The 21,941-nt window shown below is 39.9% G+C and overlaps 1 protein-coding gene across 4 annotated transcripts in view; it reads left to right on the top strand.

Moving 5' to 3' along the window:
• The window catches only part of LOC114645883 (uncharacterized), a 235,378-nt gene that overhangs the window by 15,465 nt on the left and 197,972 nt on the right, over positions 1-21,941 (top strand). For all 4 annotated transcript variants that reach the window (XM_028793784.2, XM_028793783.2, XM_028793782.2 and 1 more), the window contains exons 2-3: positions 18,018-18,112; positions 20,305-20,394. In XM_028793784.2, the coding sequence (XP_028649617.1) occupies positions 18,018-18,112; positions 20,305-20,394 (185 nt within the window). The remainder of the gene's footprint in view (positions 1-18,017; positions 18,113-20,304; positions 20,395-21,941) is intronic.

Genomic DNA, 21,941 nt, shown 5'->3' with positions numbered 1-21,941 from the left:
GATAGTAAGTACTATTTCAACACTGCTTCCCAAGTGGTGGGAGAGGTCTGGCAGTAACTCTAAATTTAGTAAAGCCTCAAGATCATACTGAAAGTCATTGCCTGCTCCAAAGGCTATTATTATGTTCTATATACTACTGTATCTCTAAAACTTATAATCCATGCTTGGGTCTCTGGATTTCATTTTATAAGACAAACCCATGTGTCTAAGTGTCATTTTGTAAGGCTAATTTATGCCCAAATTTTCTTTTTTTATGTGAAAAGTCATATCTCTAGGTGTTATTCTTTAAGACAGATATGACTGAGTGAACAAAAAAGTGGTGCAGTATGACACCTCCAAAAAGACCCCTAAACTAGGCCAGGCTCTTCTCTGGCCTGCTTGAAAATAGGCCTCTCCTCAAGAAGCCTGGCCCCAGACTCTACTGGCCCACATTTCCGTAAGCTGACCTAAACAGGTGTTTGGCTTTAAGAGTTTAAAGTATATCAAAATGGCATATACATTAAATGTATTAAAATCCACTCTAGAGAGGGGAACTATGTAACTTTTGACTAGATAACACAATCCCAAACAAATTCTTTATAAATGAGGAATTATTTCTTAATTTACAAAAAGCAAAATTGACAAAATAAGGCAGCAAGGTTTGCCTAAAAAGGCAACCCACAGAAAATAATTCTTAAGCAAAATCCAATACTCAAGAAACAAAGACAGAAGCAAGAAAAGTCCAGAAACTGGAATAGTCGATACTCATAATTATATGAGTCATATTGAATGACTCGGGCGCCGCCGAGAGTGGCAGCCTTTTCAGCAGCTCCATGTACGACTTTATTTTTCTACCTTTTATTTTTATCTTTTTTATTATTTTTTATTGACCACTCCTATCACTTTCTTTTATGTGGATTCGTTCCCTGGACACTCTTATTTTTACAATGTGGGCATGAATTTTTACACGCCGAGACTCATCTATTCAAGTACTCAACATTGAGCGCTGAGAATAAATGCCAGTGTCGGTGTGGTTCCCTATTTACCTGACGAGGTAAGAAGGCGGTATTGTGGCAGCAGAGCTGGCACTAAGCTAAAAATGAAGCGGCTTGCAAGAAAGTGGCATTTTAAGCCTTCGGTGCCTTCTGTGATCCTGGGAAATGTGAACTCAATATCAAATAAGATCGACGAACTGGCTGTGCTGGTGAAAAATGTCAGAACCTACAGAGAATGCAGTTTGTTGTGCTTTTGTGAAACGTGGCTAACTACCACCATCCCAGATGCTAACGTGGAGCTACCCAGGTTTAGCACTGTTGGAGCGGACAGAGACGCGAGTACCTGCGGGAAGCACAAAGAAGGAGGTCTAGCTCTCTATGTCAATACAAGGTTGTGAAACTCTGGACATGTTAACATCAAAGTCTCTACTTGCTGCAGGGACATCAAACTGTTGGCCCCTATGGTAAACATTAACATTATTCAAAGTTATTGTCTGTTTTTACCTGCATTTTTATTACTCTTTAATTTAATATTGTTTTTTGTATCAGTATGCTGCTGCTGGAGAATGTGGGATTAATAAAGTATCTATCTATCTATCTATCTATCTATCTATCTATCTATCTATCTATCTATCTATCTATCTATCTATCTATCTATCTATCTATCTATCTATCTATCTATCTATCTATCTATCTATCTATCTATCTATCTATCTATCTATCTATCTATCTATCTATCTATCTAATTATTCCCTTTTTCAATCAAAATATAATACTGAAGGACCTCCTTCCCAGCAGAACTTCAGTGATGTGAGAGTGGCCCCGCCTCTTTGGGGTCCAACCACAGAATACATGGAACACAGGAGAACACATGATGTATAGATAGTAAATAATTAATAAATAGAACAGTAATAACAGCAAAGACTTAAATACAATGAATAATTGAAAAATAATACTTTAGGAAAAATTAAAAAGATGCAGTAAAGGGAAGTAAACATAAACCAGAGAATACACCTTGACTGAAATATGTAAATGACAAGCTGGGGCTCTTATAGGTTTTATTTTGTATAAGAAACTCATGTCCCTATGTTTTATTTTATATGATAAGTATGAGGAATACTTCAGACAAAATTAAATAAATAAAAATACACATATAAATATTTTGAGAAAGGTAACAAAATTTAAATAATAACACAATGATATGCAAACATACAGTAAATGTGTAATGAAACTAGGGTTGTACAGTATAATGGTACTGGAAAAGTACAAAAAGTCAAATTTTAAAAGTTTACGGTACCAGCATTTTGGGATTTTTGGAACTGGAAGTAAATGTTTCCTTTCCTCTTAGTACCCCCTTTCCTTAATACTCACTATTGGAGTCGTCAAAAAAGATCCAACATAAGATCAGACATAAAACTATGTATTTTGACACAACCAAAACTCCCCCCCCCCCCCCCCCCCACTCTCTCCAACTGCTTTAATGCAATCAGGACTTTCCTCCTTTATTGATTTGACATGATCGGGACCTCATGGGGGAATAACTCCCCCCAAATTGCTTTGGAGTTATCCATTATTGCTTCAGAACTGTTTTGGTACCAGCATTGAGGTCTGGAAGCTGATATCTATACCAAAGTCAGATTTTTAGTACTGATCCAACCCTACATGAAACATATGTTTTTGTTGAGTAATTCTTGTTTAATTCCAGTGTGTAAGAAGAAGACAGACAATTATAAAGGGTCTGGGGCACCTTAACGGCAAAACCCTTATATTGAATTGGTGCAAAAGGCGCAAAAAACGTGTGAGTAGATCTAGAGTCTGTCCAAGATGGCTGCTCTTTCTGTAATGATAGTTTCTGGGAGGAAGAGGCAAGTTCAGGTAGAATGACCCTGGAAGTGACGTCATGCTTGGCGGCACATTAATCCTCATTTCTGCAGAGGGGAGAGGAGAAGAGAAAAGTGTTATTGCCTAGCGACCTCATGTGTTCTGGGGTGGTAATAAATTTGACTAAGCCCTTAAGATGTTCTGCAAGTGCACATATGTGACAGTATCCCCTCCCTCACCCTTAGCCCAGATTCATTAGATCAGGCTAACTGATCTGTGAGGTCATGAACACGAGACAGAGCATCCGCGTTGGCATGGCGTGAACCCCGGCGATGTAGAACTTTAAACCTAAAAGGCTGAAGATCCAAAAACCACCTGGTTACATGAGGATTAGTCTCCCTGTGTAGGGCCATCCACTGTAAAAGAGCATGGTCCATCACCAGTGTGAATTTGTGTCTTAAGAGGTAATACCTAAGGTAGTGAATAGCCTATTTGATCACCAGGTCTTCTCTTTCCACCGCCTCATACCTTGTCTCCTGATCCAACAGTTTCCAACTTAGGTACATCACAGGGTGTCACGGAGTGCAGCGTCTGTTTTTCCATCCCATACCAGAGAATTGGGAGCACGCTTCTTTGTTAGGCCAGTTAAAGGGGAAGCTCTCTTGGAGAACTGAGGTACGAACTGGCAATAATACCCCTCTAGTCCTAGGAAAGCTAGTACTTGCCTCTTAGTTCTTGAATATGGCCAATTTTCAATTTGCAGCAATTTTTGAACACTGAGGGTGTACAGTTCCCTGGCCCACCAAGTAACCCAAATATTTTGCTTTAACTAACCATGAAAAAATATTTGTTAGCAATAATTCATAGGCCTACATTACTAAGTGTCCAGAGTACCACACGTACCTGTGGTATATGATCCTTGCAGGTGTGTTATAAATGATTATATCATCCAGGTAGGCGGCACTGTAGGTTTGGTGGGGTTGGAGCAATATATCCATCAGACACTGAAAACTCACGGGTGCCCCGTGCAAACCGAATGGAAGGACCGTATACTGCCAGTGCCCGCTCGGGGTACTAAACACAGTCTTTTTCCTTTGTCATGTCTTAAGTGGTCAAGTACTGCGCCTTTCTGAGCCTTATAAGGAGTTTGTCCACTTCGGGCTTCGGATAGGCGTCAAACCGAGATATCTGATTAAGGTGATATGGGCATTCTCAGATGATGACCCCTGGTTCGGAAACAATGTTGTGCACAATCAAGGAGGTCTTAGAGGTGACATTCATACTTATTTTATTCGACCAGTCCCGCTCGAGGATTATGGTAAAGGAAGGCTTCGCATCACAGCCACCCTGATTTTCTGTGTAAGCCCCTTACAAGTAATAATACATTGGGGGGACCTATACTACCAAGTTTCCCCATGAATACAAGTTAGACTCGTCAAATCACTTTCCCACTGTCGCAAAAGTATATAAGTGTGAGCTAAAATGGAAATGTTGTTCCCGGAATCAATCAAAGCTGACACTTTATGCCCAAGAAGAGATAGCGGATCAGCAAAAACACAATACCTCTCTCTTTCGCCCACCGAAGCGGGGGCAAATAAGGATGGGATGGCCAAGCTCCCCGCACTTATGGCAGCTGGGTGGGGTTGAAGACCTTTCGTTGTGTTACACCACAGGTTCAAGATTGTGTTGAGGATGTTTTGAGGGTCCAGCACATCCATGATGTTGCTTGTGGCGGTCCATATGCCTACCAGCTCTTTCTACCTGGGAGGTAAGCAGTGTTGTTTAATGGCTGCAGTCAGGCTATCCATGCTTTTATATTCTTGCCTCCGGACCGGGCGAGCTAGATGTTCTGGAAGAGTATGGACTAAAAAATCACAAGCTACCAACTCTGATGAATTGACCTCAGGTTTTAGCCAACGGCCAGCTCGCCACCAGATCTCATAACCCTGGGACCTGGCAGGGGTTTCAGTTTCAAAAGACTTGTGGCAAGCCCTCGCTTGTTGGTCCGGAGTAATCCCATACCTGAGCAGCACCTTTGACTTAAGTTTGTCATAATCACCCATGTCGGTCTCCTCGAGATCACAGTAAGCTTGTTCCGCTGGTCCTCATAGGAACAGTATCGATATATGAGCCCACTCGGTATGATCTCAATGTTGGCAGGTGGCGGCTCTCTCAAAAACAAGACATAAGTTTCAACATCGCCATCCAGATGGAGAGGTAATAACACCTTTGATGGACCCATCTGTAGGTCTTTCTGAAGAGCAACCCTCAAGTTTGCTGTTGCCCCACCTGAACTTTGAGTGTCTGGTTCTCTGCAGCCATCTTCTGTAGCAAGTCTGTGACATCCTGGAGTTCAGTCATTTCCCTCGATGATCCTGCCAACTGCACCACTGTAAGAAGACAGAATTATAAATGGTGTGGGGTACCTTAATGGCAAACCACCGTTTATTGAGTTGATGTAAAAAGTGCAAAAAAAAATTGTGTGTAGGCACAAGATCATTGAGACTTTTTCTTAGTAGATCGAGTATGTCCAAGATGGCTGCTCTTTTAGTAATGATGGTTTCTGAGAAGAAGAGGCGAGTTCAGGTGGAGTGACCCTGGAAGTGACATCATGATTGGCAGCACATTAATCCTCCTTTCTGCAGAGGGGAGAGGACAAGAGAAAAATATTATTGCCAAGCAACCTTGCGTGTTCCTGGGTGGTAATACAGTTGACTAAACCCTTAAGTTGTTCCCCAACTGCACGTGTGTGACAGGTGACATTGTCATATTTCACGATACATTTATTGGGTATTTATTTATTTTATTTTGTCCAGATTATTGCTCGATTGATGTGTTCCTGCTCCTTGGCTTCATTTAGTAAGACAAGCTTGTATTTCTATGTTACATTTTATTTTTCAATACTGCTCCTTCCATCCAGAGCCACACTGCTCAAGTACTGTATGTGTTGTGTGGTTGGATGACTAGTTGAAGAAGAAGTAGCAAGAGAGATGAAAATTTAAATAAAAGAAGGCATGTATCCATTTAGGTATGTAGTGCTTACGGTTTGGCTAAACAAAGGAAGTGTTCTGGAGAACTGACATGAGGTCAACTTAAGTTTGTTGTCATTTGTGATTGCACAAGATCTCCAAAAGGGACGTGTTTATGGTTTTTCCCAGGGCGGTCGTCACGATGCACTTACAGTGCATCCGGAAAGTATTTACAGAGCATCACTTTTTCCACATTTTGTTATGCTACAGCCTTATTCCAAAATGGATTAAATTAATTTTTTTCCTCAGAATTCTACACACAACACCCCATAATGACAACGTGAAAAACGTTTACTTGAGGTTTTTGCAAATTTATTAAAAATAAAAAAAACAGAGAAATCCCATGTACATAAGTATTCACAGCTTTTGCTCAATACTTTGTCGATGCACCTTTGGCAGCAATTACAGCCTCAAGTCTTTTTGAATATGATGCCACAAGCTTGGCACACCTATCCTTGGCCAGTTTCGCCCATTCCTCTTTGCTGTACCTCTCAAGCTCCATCAGGTTGGATGGGAAGCGTCGGTGCACAGCCATTTTAAGATCTCTCCAGAGATGTTCAATCGGATTCAAGTCTGGGCTCTGGCTGGGCCACTCAAGGACATTCACAGAGTTGTCCTGAAGCCACTCCTTTGATATCTTGGCTGTGTGCTTAGGGTCGTTGTTCTGCTGAAAGATGAACCGTCGCCCCAGTCTGAGGTCAAGAGCGCTCTGGAGCAGGTTTTCATCCAGGATGTCTCTGTACATTGCTGCAGTCATCTTTCCCTTTATTCTGACTAGTCTCCCAGTCCCTGCTGCTGAACAACATCCCCACAGCATGATGCTGCCACCACCATACTTCACTGTAGGGATGGTATTGGCCTGGTGATGAGCGGTGCCTGGTTTCCTCTAAACGTGACGCCTGGCATTCACACCAAAGAGTTCAATCTTTGTCTCATCAGACCAGAGAATTTTCTTTCTTATGGTCTGAGAGTCCTTCAGGTGCCTTTTGGCAAACTCCAGGCGGGCTGCCCTGTGCCTTTTACTAAGGAGTGGCTTCCGTCTGGCCACTCTACCATACAGGCCTGATTGGTGGGTTGCTGCAGAGATGGTTGTCCTTCGGAAGTTTCTCCTCTCTCCACAGAGGACCTCTGGAGCTCTGACAGAGTGACCATCGGGTTCTTGGTCACCTCCCTGACTATGGCTCTTCTCCCCCGATTGCTCAGTTTAGATGGCCGGCCAGCTCTAGGAAGAGTCCTGGTGGTTTCGAACTTCTTACACTTACAGATGATGGAGGCCACTGTGTTCATTGGGACCTTCAAAGCAGCAGAAATTTTTCTGTAACCTTCCCCAGATTTGTGCCCCGAGACAATCCTGTCTCGGAGGTCTACAGACAATTCCTTTGACTTCATGCTTGGTTTGTGCTCTGACATGAACTGTGAACTGTGGGACCTTATATAGACAGGTGTGTGCCTTTCCAAATCATGTCCAATTAACTGAATTTACCACAAGTGGACTCCAATTAAGCTGCAGAAACATCTCAAGGATGATCAGGGGAAACAGGATGCACCTGAGCTCAATTTTGAGCTTCATGGCAAAGGCTGTGAATACTTATGTACATGTGCTTTCTCAATTTTTTTATTGTTAATAAATTTGCAAAAATCTCAAGTAAACTTTTTTCACGTTGTCATTATGGGGTGTTGTGTGTAGAATTCTGAGGAAAAAAATGAATTTAATCCATTTTGGAATAATGCTGTAACATAACAAAATGTGGAAAAAGTGATGCGCTGTGAATACTTTGCACTGTACATATGCTATGGAACGCGGTCATGGAAGTTACATAATGGATATCTTCTGTATGCTGCTTTAAGAACTGAGATATTCATAGAAAAAAATACCTTTGTACATATATTAGATTTGCTCTTTAGACTTCCCTGCGCTTGACATGTTCTTTTGATTTCCTCACTGCAATATTTGGGTTTAGATTTGTGTGTGGGTGAAAGATAGGAACTGATGTTTGGTTTCAACTCTCTGTTCGTTTTACATTTCCTCTTCTGGTAATCCTTTTTAAACTTGGTATCCTAAATAAGATAATGGGCCTCAGGCGGAGGTCCTTGACAAAGTGGTCAGTAGAAAGAACTGAAAAAGAGATGGAAGAAGGAAGTGTGGTGTAAGCAAGCAGTGTTGTGTAGTGGCTAAGACTTTGGAACCTGGTGCAAGGCTAACACCAGGGCGACAATCTATTACATTGCACATAAAATGCCTGTTTTAGGTGGGATAATGAGAGGAAATAAGGGACCATATGAGGGGTTTGAACACAGGACACAATGTTCAATTACATTAATTACTGTTTGTTAATTAGGCTTGAGCCACCTTTTTCTCTTCACGAAAAATCATTTAGAATTTCTTTAATTTAATCTACAACCTCCAACTTGACCTCTTCACAGGTGAAAACCTGAGGAAAAAATAAATTAAAGTATGTGTTATTTCCTCTTCTGCATATTAGACTTCCTACTTGTTCTTTTTAATACACTTCCTCTCTTCAAGCCAGTTTGAACTGCGGATCTGGTGTTACACTAATGAGGGGAAAGTTACAACTGCCTCTTCTTTACTAAGATGAGTGGATCAGGGCTTGTGAAAGGACCAATTCTTCCCTGCCTGAGACGCCTTCTGGTCACACTCTGGGGGACTTTATCAGGTGATTCCTGTGGCCAGCTGCCAGTATCGGTCGTTCTGTAATGTTCAGCAGCTGAGACATGAGTCGTAAGTGAGAGATTAATTAGCCCAGACAGAAGCAAGGCAATAAAATCCACAGTGTTATAGGGGAGAGGGGTGGTTTCCGCTCCCAGTGGGTTGCCTCTTCTAGGCCTGCTCCTCTGCCTGCTGAGGAGATTAATAATCGAGACAGATGTCTGCTGTGAGGGCCAGGAAGCTGGCACCAGGAGACGAAAAACTTTGTAAGATTTCCTGCCGTCACCATGGGCTGCGAGGATCAAAAACACGTGTGCAGCTGTCGACTGTGGATAGGGCCTTATCTGGGCTCAGTGTTTTCTTACTCACCATCCTTAACAATAACCTGTAAGCAGCTATTGAGTTGTGACATGTGTCCTGCACTGCTTCAAAAGATTAAGCAGGGGACTCCTGCCTGTAAAAACAATTCCACTTCGCCCAGTCATTTTCTTACCCAAAGTCTGTGCTTGTGGACTGCTGGTTCAGTACGGGCCATTTGCAAAAAGCTAATTGCAGTCCCGTAAAATCAGATTCCTCCAGTTGTCCTCACCTCAGTAAAGTCAAATGCAAACAAATCAATTTATGGAAGTTTCACTACATTTGGATTTAGTGTAAGGATAATAAATGTAGAGCGGCACGGTGGTGCAGTGGGTAGCGCTGCTGCCTCGCTGTTAGGAGACCCGGGTTCGCTTCCTGGGTCCTCCCTGCGTGGAGTTTGCATGTTCTCCCCGTGTCTACGTGGGTTTCCTCCGGGCGCTCCGGTTTCCTCCCACAATCCAAATACATGCAGGTTAGGTGGATTGGTGATTCTAAATTGGCCCTAGTGTGTGCTTGGTGTGTTTGTGTGTGTCCTGCAGTGGGTTGACACCCTGCCCGGGATTGTTTCCTGCCTTGTGCCCTGGGATTGGCTCCAGCAGACCCCCGTGACCCTGTGTTCGGATTCAGCGGGTTGGAAAATGGATGGATGGATAATAAATGTATTATTGCCATTTCAATATTTTTATTTTGATAATATTCATTTTTCAGTTCTTAGCTATGGGCTTGATTGCCTTGGAGATAAAGATTACACCCTAACCCTAACCCGAACTGCTAACCATGTGTAAGATCCTTTACCTTAAGTATAAAATCATTCTGTTATCCTTACTGCATTAGAATCAAATGCAAAGAGATTAATTTATGAAAGCAGCCTTTCTTTGCATTTGGACAGAGTTTAAAAAGCATAAATGTTGGCCATTTCAATATTTTTAATTTGATAATGTTCATTTTTCAGTTCTCAGCACTGGGCTTGGTTGCTTTGGAGATTAAGATTAAATTCTAACCCTAACCCTAAGAATGCTTAATTAGTTGATAAATGCTAATCTTTTGCAAAATCTTTACCTTTATTTTAAAATACACTCTGTACACTGAGACCTTCACAACTCCATTCATTTATTCAGCATTCATCAATATTTTAAGGCCTACTTTTCTAGCAGCTCATTCATACTATACATTAGCACTCAGCTATTTTTTAATATAGCATAGGTAATGGTCTCCATGTAATAATTCATCATCCTGTTCATCACCTTCCCTAACTGTCTATTATTTAATGTATTAGGGCTTTAACACCCACATTCGTATTCAGTATACAATACACTAAGACTCGTCTTTCATCTTTTTATTCAGCACTGATAAGTGAAGATACTAGCAGTATTTGTTTGACTTCGTGGAACAGGAAAAGAGACATTGTCGAATTTCAAAGCCAAGTTGAATTGCCCGGGAATCAAAATGATGTGGCAACAAGCCCAAAAGAAAATCCTAAATGAAAGTAGGAAAACTAATACTATAATAATCGCATGCTAACTCTTTTCAGAAGTTTGTCTGCTAACTCGGACACCAAGAAGTGTATGACTGTGATTTCATACTGGTGCATTGCTGATGTTACGTGCCATGCACTTCTAGTATAATTCCTTAGCAACACTGTTGCAACCTTACAATAAAATGCCAGGGCCCATACAAAACAAAACAGTATTGATAATAATTTCAATATGTTAAAAACATTTTTAAGCCAAATTTCCTATTCACTTTGAAATCTGTTTATTTTAAAACCCTCAGAATAAAAGAGCAAGAACAAAAAATGATGACAGTAAAGTCAGAAAAACATAAAAACAAACCCATTTCAGGTTAGGTCAAATTATTTCACATAATGTATAATACCCTGGCCACAAGTGGTGAAATATTTTTTTCATCATATGCAATTGTACATTCCTACCCAACCTCATATATATCCAATGTGCTGTACTATATATCAGACTTCCATCCATCCATCCATCCATTTTCCAACCCGCTGAATCTGAACACAGGGTCACGGGGGTCTGCTGGAGCCAATCCCAGCCAACACAGGGCACAAGGCAGGGAACCAATCCCGGGCAGGGTGCCAACCCACTGCAGGACACACACAAACACACCCACACACCAAGCACACACTAGGGCCAATCCACCTAACCTGCATGTCTTTGGACTGTGGGAGGAAACCGGAGTGCCCGGAGGAAACCCACGCAGACACGGGGAGAACATGCAAACTCCACGCAGGGAGGACCCGGGAAGCGAACCCAGGTCCCCAGGTCTCAGATCAATCAGTAAACCGAGAGCTTTGTCCTTAGACTCAGCTCCAAAATGACATACTGTATATTAGAATCTGTTAAGCCAGATTTATGCTAAATTTGTCTGCTCTACTTGCAAAGGCCACACATTAAAAATGATGTCACATACAGAGACACACCCCCTCATGTGAACCAGGCACACTGGTTTTCATTATGCAAAATTTTTCCTAAGTGGCGATGCAAACTCAGCAACACATACCCAAAATGGTGAACTTCGAGGAAAGGCTGGTTGCAGAAGGGAGACAATATAAAGCACCTGAATGATTCATCTCTCTAAAGATGTTCAGATGACAACAAATTCATGGAAGATCCAGGTTTATATTTCATGGCTACACTTTGCTGTATAGCCCTGGAGGCTAAAATATAAAGAGTGACTACCAGCCTCTCAGACAATCTGACTGGGCTTGAGTGGGCGCTAAGAATGATGAATGTAGGACTGGATTTGATGTACTGTAAAAGGTTTGTCAAAACTACTGAAAATTCATCATGTAGGTCACACATCTGGTTAATGAGAATATTATACTAGCACTACTTTTTCTTCTTTGGGTTAATGAGTCTAAACTCCATCTTCTCCCTTTTTCTCTTAAAGCAAGTAATAAGAGGCACCTACTGACTAGGAGAATATCAAACTTCTGATCTAGCAGGCCATCAGCAGTATAAATAAATTTTAGTACCTGACAGCACACACATTTTGTGTCACATTCTGTACATAATCCCCATGTGGTAAATATAAATATGGCTTTACTTCATTTATTTATTTAGCACATTGTACATTAGCGCTCCCACCATACTGTAAATCACAATGAATCATCCATTCGTTTCGTTAATATACTGTGAATCAGTAGCAAAACCTCCTCAGACATTTGGGTAGCATTTCTAATTATGGACTATGTTCATGTTCTATATATGAAAATGTAGTAATAAATATGACCACCCAGCCCCCTCAGATATTTATTCAAAATGTGGCAGATTAGGATTCTATCCACTTTATGTGGAGTTAACACACATTAGAACATTAGAACAATCTAGAGGAGAACATCCACTCAGCCCAACAAAGCTTGCCAGTCCTATCCACTTAATTCTTCCAAAATAACATCAAGTCAAGTTTTGAAAGTATCTAAAGTCCTACTATCTACCACAATACTTGCTATCTTATTCCATGTGTCTGTTGTGTTCTGTGTGAAGATAAACTTCCTAATGTTTATGTGAAATTTACCCTTAGCAAGTTTCCAAATGTGTCCCTGTATTCTTGTAGAAGTCATTTTAAAATAACAGTCTCGATCCACTGTACTAATTCCCTTCATAATTTTAAACACTTCAATCATGTCACCTCTTAATCTTCCTTTGCTTAAACTGAAAAAGCTCAGCTCTTTTAATCTTTCTACATAATTCATCTCCTCCTTTTCTGGTGCTGCTTTGTTCTTTTTGTATCCTGGAGACCAAAACTGCACATAGTACTCCAGATGAGGCCTCACCAGCGTGTTATAAAACTACCGTATATACTCGCATATAAGTCGGATCTTGAAACCCGAAAAATCGGTCATAAAATCAGACCCCAACTTATACGCCCATTCAAAAATACACTTCATTTTTTTTTTTCATCTTCTTGCTTCCTCCAGTCTCACACCAGTTTCTCAGACACATTGAATTTTATTGCAGCAGAGTAGTTACCTGTTTCTTTTGCCACTCCAACAACTTTTAATTTAAAACCAGCTTTATGTTTTCTTCTAAACTAACACTCCATCGTAGATAAGGGATGCTTTTACAATAAAGGTGTATGAGGGTGTGAGATACAAAAAACACAAAACAGTGTAAACGTTGCTTCGGAATAGTTTGGGTATTACTGTGTGGTCATGTAGGCACAATACATAGAAAAAAAGGCAGTGCGCTCCGTGGTTACTCTCGCAGATGGCCGTTAGCATATCATAATCTCTTGGACCAATAGCGTGAGTTTTCCGCATTCGACTTATACGACCGACATTATAAAATATGGGAAATTATACAGTAAAATCAAGCCCAGACTTATCCGTGGGAGAACTTAAACGCGAGTATATACAGTAACCTCCTTAGACTTGTACTCTGCACATCAGGGCGCTAAATAACCTAACATTCTGTTAGCCTTCTTAGTGACTATATAAGGATTCCATCCTCCTTCTCGTTATTCAGCCTATCATATATTAGCATCCCATTCGCCTAAGATATTGATTCATCTTTCCATTCATTAGGACCGCACTGTCAAGCTATTCATTCAACATCCTATGTACTGTATAAAGATCTCATCTTCCATCTTTCTGTTCAAAACCTGTATAATATAAAGTGATTTTTATTCATTCAGTAATTACTCTTTCATATTCAGTGTTAACATTTGCTCTGTGCCATGTATTGGAATGCATGTAGTGAAATCTGTAGCATTTTTCATTACAACAGGTGGCATGTCACAATTATTACCAGTCCTGTTGAGAATCTTATACCAAATGGTGTATAGCTAAGGCAATAGAAAAACTGACACCTGTGAAAGATTGAAGTCTCCGTGACCCCTTGAACCCTCTGATCAGACGTCAGACACCAGATAAAAGTCCAAATATTGTTTTTATTTAGACAAATATGTGCACCAAGCACCCTATACTCCACAACACTCATATAATCACTAATACTAACAATACCAATACATTATAATCAATCCACCACACTCCCAGAAACGTCACCACCCTACCTCCCAGCTCAGCTCAGTGTACTGGGCTTCCCATAGTCCTTTTATAGCCCCTGACCCGGAAATGGTTCCTGGCCAAACCCACAAGTCTGTTTTCCTTCCGGGTCAGGGCAAACAGTCTTTCTTCAGCCCGGGAGCACGTCGTTTCTTCCTGTCACGTGGTGATGACGCACTCCCGGGTTATAGGGCACGTAAGGGCCCACTAGCCCCCCTACAGCGACTCCTGGCGGCCCCCAAGGTATCCAGCAAGGCTGTGTAACGACACTACAAAGTCCATGAGACCCTGCTGGAACTCGGGGCACGAATATGCTGTCCAGAGGGCTCCTCCTAGCGGCCTGGGGGTGAGGGCCGGACTGGGAAGCCGGCAATCCTCCACACACCATAAATTAGTAAAGGAAAATGAAATATAAAAAGTATAGCAAATAAAAAATATGATAGAGGAAGCACTAATCACACTTTGGTCATTTAAACATTTTGGTTATCTGCCCTCATTAATGTATGTAAATGAGAACAAAAATTAATCATTTAAATAAATAAAAAATTCCGTTAACAGCTACTATGTATATATGATGCCCTTTGAGGACCAGAGTTTGACCCTCATAGTCACACCATCTGCTAACAGCATGAGAGTCAATTTTCTCCAATGGCTGGTACTTCCTTGTTCATCTCCTATCATTTTTTTTCTATTTAAAATGTACCTGATTAGGTAATAAAGTCAGTTGTTTGTGACATCTTTTGGGATGAAGCAAGCAATGCATCATATCAGTATAAATGACGAATGCCTTGGAATGGGCAGGTGAAGAATGCCAACCTTGAATGAGCGTGTCGCTAGTGGCAGTTGTACTATACTGTATTCATTTTAATGAGGTAATACTTCTGCGCTCAGATTTAAGCACTTTATTGTGGCCTGGGCCAGCTAATATCATGTTTTTACATATCATCTTTCATCTATTTTTTTCAACATAGCATAAAGATCTCATCCTCCATTGATCTATTCCAGCACTGGAAATTTAGACCCTATTCACAACATGCCATACTTAAGAATCCCATCCTCTACCTTTTTATTCCACATGTTAGCATTTCAGATACAGTAGATATTAGGGCTGAAACAATTCCTCAAGGGAACTCAAGTAATTCAATTAATAAAAATCTTTCAAGCAAATTCTTTGCATCAAAATTTCGTTTAATCAATATAACTACACCTCAGCAAGCTCACCATGTTTCACACGGATGATCTTTAATGTCACACAACTCACTTACGCTGTGGATACGTGATTTGATGGCACGGACTGAAAAATGGAGAAAGAGAGAGAAAATAGTGAGGGGTGAAGAGACATGTGAATTCCAACAACATCTACGCCATCAGAGCGTCTCTTTTCTGCAGCAGGAAACATTGCATCAAAGTGCAGAGCACGCCTCAGTTCTGCGCATGTTGATGTACTCACATTTCTTCATTGCAGCCGCCACATGCTCTTACAAAGACTTACACACACAAACACACACCATATCTACTTCACCAAAGGGATACGATCCCACCAGAACTCCTTTTTTTTGCCTCCTACAAATATCTTCCAAGAAGACAGTAAAGGCTTACATTATGCCTGGCCTGTAGTTAGGTTGAAACTTGTAGTTGTGAAAGTTAAGTTGCTCAACTTAAAGGCAGTTTTTATGTGTTTTTATATTTATTGATTTATCACTTAGTTTTAGGATGAGTATATGCCTTTTTTAAAGTACGTTCTAATTGAAATATTACTTTTGTATTTTTTTGTTTTTTTGCATTTCAGACAATGTTTTCTTTAAAATGTAATGCATTAATGGGATTTTTTTTACAAATAATTCTATTATATGCAATTTAAGCAATAAAAATGTTTTTTCAGAAAAGGAAACTAATTAGCCGTTAGTTTTAAGAGAAATGTGTTAATTTCATTTTTTCATATTTTCTATTGCTCTTAAAGAAAACTAAAGTACTGTATTTCTTATCAGATTACTTGATTAATCGATGGAATAATTGGTAGAATACTCGATTACTTAAATAATCGATAGCTTTCTGCTACATTAGGACCTCATCATCTATCTGTTTATTCGAGCTATCACACTTGTCAGTCTTTTTGTTCAACATGAAGCCCACTGCTTATTCCATATGCTGTATGTTGGTATGCCAAATACAGTGGTGCCTTGTACTTTGAACTTAATTCATTTCAGGAGGCCATTTGAACTCTGAACTGTTCAAAGTCTGAATCAGTTTTCCCCATCAGAAAAAATGGAAAGTGAATTAATCTGTTCCCAGACCCTAAACAATGCCTGAACAATAAACACTAAACAAACAGCAAATAGACATAATTTAAGGTAAAAATTACAAAAATAAATGCCCTAAATAATAAATTAAAACATAAAAACAATAAACCAAAGACATAAATACTGTATAATAAAATGAAAATTGCTTTTACTGTACCTTAATGAGGAGTGGTGATATCCCATGTGGCCGGTGGAGAGAAAAAGAACAGTTACTGTTTGGAAGGGGAGTCACTATACATAAACACACCATATAACTGTACTTCATGATAAGTTTCTTTTTTCACCTCAATCGTCGATACTACAACCTTCCTCTTTGGTTTTGTTGCTTCCACTCTCTTCTTGGATGCCATGATTAACAGATAGGGGTTTTATATATAACCAAACACACCAAAAGTAAAGCAAAAAAGCACTGAAAACACTTGAGTGTAACACAAGAGATGCTTTCCCAGTTAAAGCAAAAGATGACTTGGGTGCACAATGGTTGACGTTTGCACTTGCTGTGTGAGCGCCATGTGTTGTTGCGTTTTTTCAGTGCGGCCACATTTCAAATGTAGATGCATCATTCAAACTCCAGATGAAATTTCTCTCAGATTTAGCATTCAAACTCTGTAAAGTTCGAAGTTAGAATCGTTCGATGTATGAGGCACTACTGTACTTTAATATTAATTTAACAAAGAGGCGCATTAGCACCTCAAATTGACATTTTGTTTATTCAATTTTTACTCTACTTTACGATAAGGAAATAAAGAAATGAGCAAGAACCCCATCCCTCATAGTTACATATTCAGTATGTTACAACCTTCGTCCTGATTCTTTATTTAACATTTTGAACATTAAGACATCCACAGCCTACCAACAAGTTTTCAGACTTAGCTGGTTTCATAACGGTGTATTGATTTTCATGAATATTGATGTTTTTCTCTGCATTCACTGAATATTTCAGTTTTAATTCACCTGATGTGTGTAATGATCATATGGATGCTTAATGCAGCTTGTCAAAGGGTTAAAGTGAAAATGATGTTGAAGAAATATGGGGTCAGTCATGCACTGGCAGATGCCTGTATTGGATTACAGGGGCTTTTTTGTTTGATTAAGTAATCATTCTTAATTTAGTGTTTGTGAATCTGTTTCAGAGACAGAAAGCAGAGTAGCACAATGCGGTCTTATTTGGACCACCACTGCAAAAAGAGTGAAGATTTCCTGTAGCGTAGCGTGGGTGTCAGCCGCCCGGGGTGGAGGAAAATTCCGCCGCCCCCTTATTTAGGTATGGTTCAAATTTTTACAAGATATTATTATTATTTATTGTGAAATTTTGCCGCCCCCTAAAAGTGCCGCCCGGGGCGGGCCGCCCCTACCGCCCCCACTATGCTACGCCACTGAAGATTTCTTATTCTGAGACTTGTTCTGTTTCTTTTATTTGTAGTGCCTTTAAGATAAAAAAAAAATCAGGATGATCTTCATGAGTTTTATTTAGAAGGGTGAAGCCAAGCGTCCCCAAAGAACTGTAACCCATAATAGTTAGACACAAGTAATTAAACTGCATTATACAGAGCATCTTTGTAGAGACTAGTCAGAGGCCCACACAGCAGAGAGACAAGTTGCTTTAAAGAATTGGTCTTCATTATACAGGGAGGTTGTTTTATTCTCAGTTATTCCAATGACGCTTCTCAAAACTCTGGACGTGACTTGGCTAACAGTGTGTTTTGTTTGGCCTCCCTGACCCTTCCTCAGCTACTGGTGGTTTGATTAATGGAGACTCAAGGGAATTAAGGGAAAAATAGCATGCACCTCTTCTGGACCAGATCCTAGTCTCATTCCTTCTCTTTACTTTATTTTCCTTAGGCATCACTCCGGCCCACATATCTGCCAGTCTGGGTTTGGAACAACCTGCTGTCCAGGATGGACATTCTCCACTACCAGTGGCCTCTGCCTCATACGTGAGTTAAAAAATGTTCATGTCATGGTTATTCTGTTTTCTTAGGTTATCTGAAATTGGAGTTAGAGGGAGGAACAGAGAGAATTTGTCTTTACAATACTTTCATCAACCAAGAGGCATTTTCCACAATTTGAGACCCCACAGATTATCCATTTTCAAGTTCCTGCTTCATTCTGAGCTGCCCCTGATGCTACATTACAGTAGTAATTATAGAACGGGGTGATACAGAACTTCGTACCACCATATGATGATCACTCATATCTTCACACAACACTAAGACAGATCGAACTGGACACTTGCATTTTCTACAGATGTGACTTCACTACTGTCCTTGCCTCAACAAGATGTTTGCAGTGCCATTTCAGTTAACTGTTGGAACCTGCAGAACAATGTGGTGTATAGTGAAAATTTTTTATTTAGTAGCCAAAATACCATATGTTATCTGGGTGTATTAGTTAAAGGGTCAAGTTAAGAAATGAAATTCTTGTGTTTTTAAAATGTTGACCCTTTATCATTGCTGACTGAAAGGCAAGTGTCCCATTTATCATCTACACTACCTCTCTCTCAATTTCTCTGTCCTTCATGAGTCAAGAATTTGTATTTTGTGCTTTGTTATATCTCCTTACTGGGTTGAAACTCTGAACACTACACCTTTGTATTTTCTGGTTTAGTGTGGTATCATAAATAGATATTTAATCCCATGTTAATAAACCAAATGGCTTGTTGAATAGTTGAATCATTGGTACGACATGTAGACTAACAGTTTTTGTGTTTTTCCTTCAATTGAAGCCCTGTTCATCAGGAAACTTTTGAAAACTCATATATGATCATTTGGGTTAATTGTAATATACATGCAAAATTTTACAAGCATCCAAACTCCATAAACTTTGTATTTTAAGTTTTATTAACTGTAATACAAATTGGAAATTTCACAAGCATCCATTCAGTTGTATTGGAGTTATGTGTAGTGTTTATGGTGTTGGTCCTCTCATTACAACTCCCCAGTGAAACTCCATGAAGCCTATATTTTCATTAGCTATTGAACAATGATGTAAATACAAAATTTTGTAAAACAAGACATAGACGTTTTTGAGGGAAGTGCAATTTTTGCGCTGGTCCCCCATCACACTAGATTCACCCACCCCTTCCATTGTTTACATTGAATCACTGATGTGGCAAACAGCCGAAACTCTAAGTACGGCCACTCAAAACATTACGCCAGAGTCACGGACATCTGGAAAAACGTTTTGGTGTGAAAACGCAATTTTGGTTTTGCATCCCCAATTACTACCCTGTTTCTTGATGCAACTCCTGGGATGCCCTAAAGTGTAGCTTTTAAGTTGCAATATGCATGCAAATTTTCATGAATTTCGACTTTTTGTTGTTTTGGAATAATGTGGGTTGACATATATTGGCCTTTCATATTACAAGCACTCTTCTCACTGAAATTTTGAAACGCCTTGTATCTGTAATTTTAAGCTGAACCAACAGCAACATGCAGGCAAAATTTTGTGAAAATCAGCTTAGCTGTTTTCACATGATTTTTGAACAAGCAAACAGACAAGATGCGATCTGGGGGTTGAAATGAGGTCTTTAATATCCAAATTGACAAATAACTTCAAACGAAGGCGAAAAACTCAAACGACAGACAGAAGGCATTGTGATTTTGTTTCTATAGATTGTGTCACACAAGTTTTCATACTGCCAGCTTTAATAGTTATGGAGGTTTTACGAAAATGCATTACAGGCAGAATATGAGTTACAGGCAGAGTGGCTTACTGGTTATGTTAGTGTCCCTGAGCATTTTGTAAGAGTGCCTGTGATGGAAGTCACCCTATGAAAATATTCTTTAAGGCATGCAAACCAGGTTCCAGTTTTCTGTTTTCCCCTTGCCTTATTGACATTCAAAATCATCCAGTTCAGTGGTTTAAAATGTATCCTGGATTTCAGACCAAGAACTCTTAAAGTGTGAGGATATGGCCCTAACCATTGTGGTGCCATTGTGGCATCTAAGTCCTAACCACAATGCCAGCCACACATATTTAAGATAATTTAAGCCACAAAAGGTCAATAATGAAACATCATGCCAGTGATACTTGACATGCTGTCTTTCATTTACCTTTAGCTTGTGTCAGAAAATAGTGACAAAAGGCTAATACTAACTATAGACATTTCTTTTTCTTTTTTTTCAAGCGATTTGTTCATTTGGTTGTGGGAAAGGCTACTGCACAGCACCCAATGTGTGTTCTTGCCAAGGAGGCAGGCGGGGTGTCACCTGTCCAGGTAAGCCAGGGACTTCCATGATGTAACTTGCTTTTTTTCTGCTTTCTCCACTGTGTTTTTAAGTTGTCTTCCCGTCTGCTCATGTTTTCCACTACATTGGCTGGCTTGTTTTATATGTGTATGTGAATGTGTGTGTGTGTGTGTGTGTGTGTGTGTGCGTATGTGTGCGTGTGTGTGCGTGTGTGTGTGTTTCATCACTCATTGCCTCTGTGATTACTGATTTCCTCTGAAAGCAGTCATTCTGCCATGGCCAACGAGATGTACATCGGGTTTCATGTGCAACTGTGACAAAAAGGAGTCAAATGTCTGCTTCTGCCTAGGCCTTGCGCTGAGGTCACTCTAGTGGCTGAGTTTGTGACCCTTTCTCCTCTATTGATAGCACAACTGACTTTCTGTGGGACATTTGACTCACTTCATTGGTGCAAATCCAGTCAGGCGCAGAATGCCGCTTTCAAATGTGGTGGGTCCTGCCAGAGGAGTCCATTGAACTCTTATCCCTCTGGTTATAAAGATAATTTTTCGATTATGGTGTGCCTGAAGTACAAAACTGAAAAAAGATTTTTAAAAAGAGCCTAAAATTGATGAACAAACATGCATATTCTTGAGAAAGGCCAACGTACAATAAGTTATAGGAAAGCTTATGATGGCAGGCTTGCCCATACTAAATGTAAATGGCAGGATTTGATACTAGCTAGAACCTGGAAAGGCAAATTAAAGAAGAAAAGAACTGGCATAAATCCCTTATTCAAGTCAGTATTTAGTTTAGACTATAAAGGAAGACTACATCATCTTTTAAAGGATTGTGGGATACATTACCAGAACATAGCTCAACAAATGGTGAATCACTGAATGGGGCACATAGAAGGTGAAAGAAATTAAAGAGTATTTGAACAGAAAGTGGATAGACAGACTCACGAAGGGGTGAATGCCTGCATTATTCATTTATTTTCAAAATGGGATGCCAGTCTATTGAAGGACACACTGATGTGTATCCTCATAAACAGCAAGTTTAGACTAGAAAGTTAACCTCAGTTAGACATTTGTGTGCTGTGGGAGGAAATGGGAATACCTGTGGGCATGAGGGCAACTCCACCAAATGGTGACCAGTTGAACCTTGAGTTAACTGCACTAACAAGTCAATTTGGACTCTTAAGGAAGTGAGGAGGCATAATTCGCCAATGAGCAAATCTATTTAATAAAGACACTGTCTTCAAAATCAGTTAATCCAATTCAATACTGGTGACACTGGACACAAGGTCATCATAGCACGTACTGTCTAAAATCACTGGTCAATCAAAGACATACTCCTTTTTTAGATAGATAGATAGATAGATAGATAGATAGATAGATAGATAGATAGATAGATAGATAGATAGATAGATAGATAGATAGATAGATAGATAGATAGATAGATAGATAGATAGATAGATAGATAGATAGATAGATAGATAGATAGATAGATAGATAGATAGATAGATAGATAGATAGAAAAATAACAGGAGAATATTCAGTGTGCATCCACCCTGTTGCCAGAATCGTAGATGATT

The sequence above is a fragment of the Erpetoichthys calabaricus genome, chromosome 2 (assembly GCF_900747795.2).
Source record: "Erpetoichthys calabaricus chromosome 2, fErpCal1.3, whole genome shotgun sequence".
Classification (NCBI taxonomy): Eukaryota; Metazoa; Chordata; class Cladistia; order Polypteriformes; family Polypteridae; genus Erpetoichthys; species Erpetoichthys calabaricus.
This window is presented reverse-complemented; position numbering and strand designations above follow the sequence as displayed.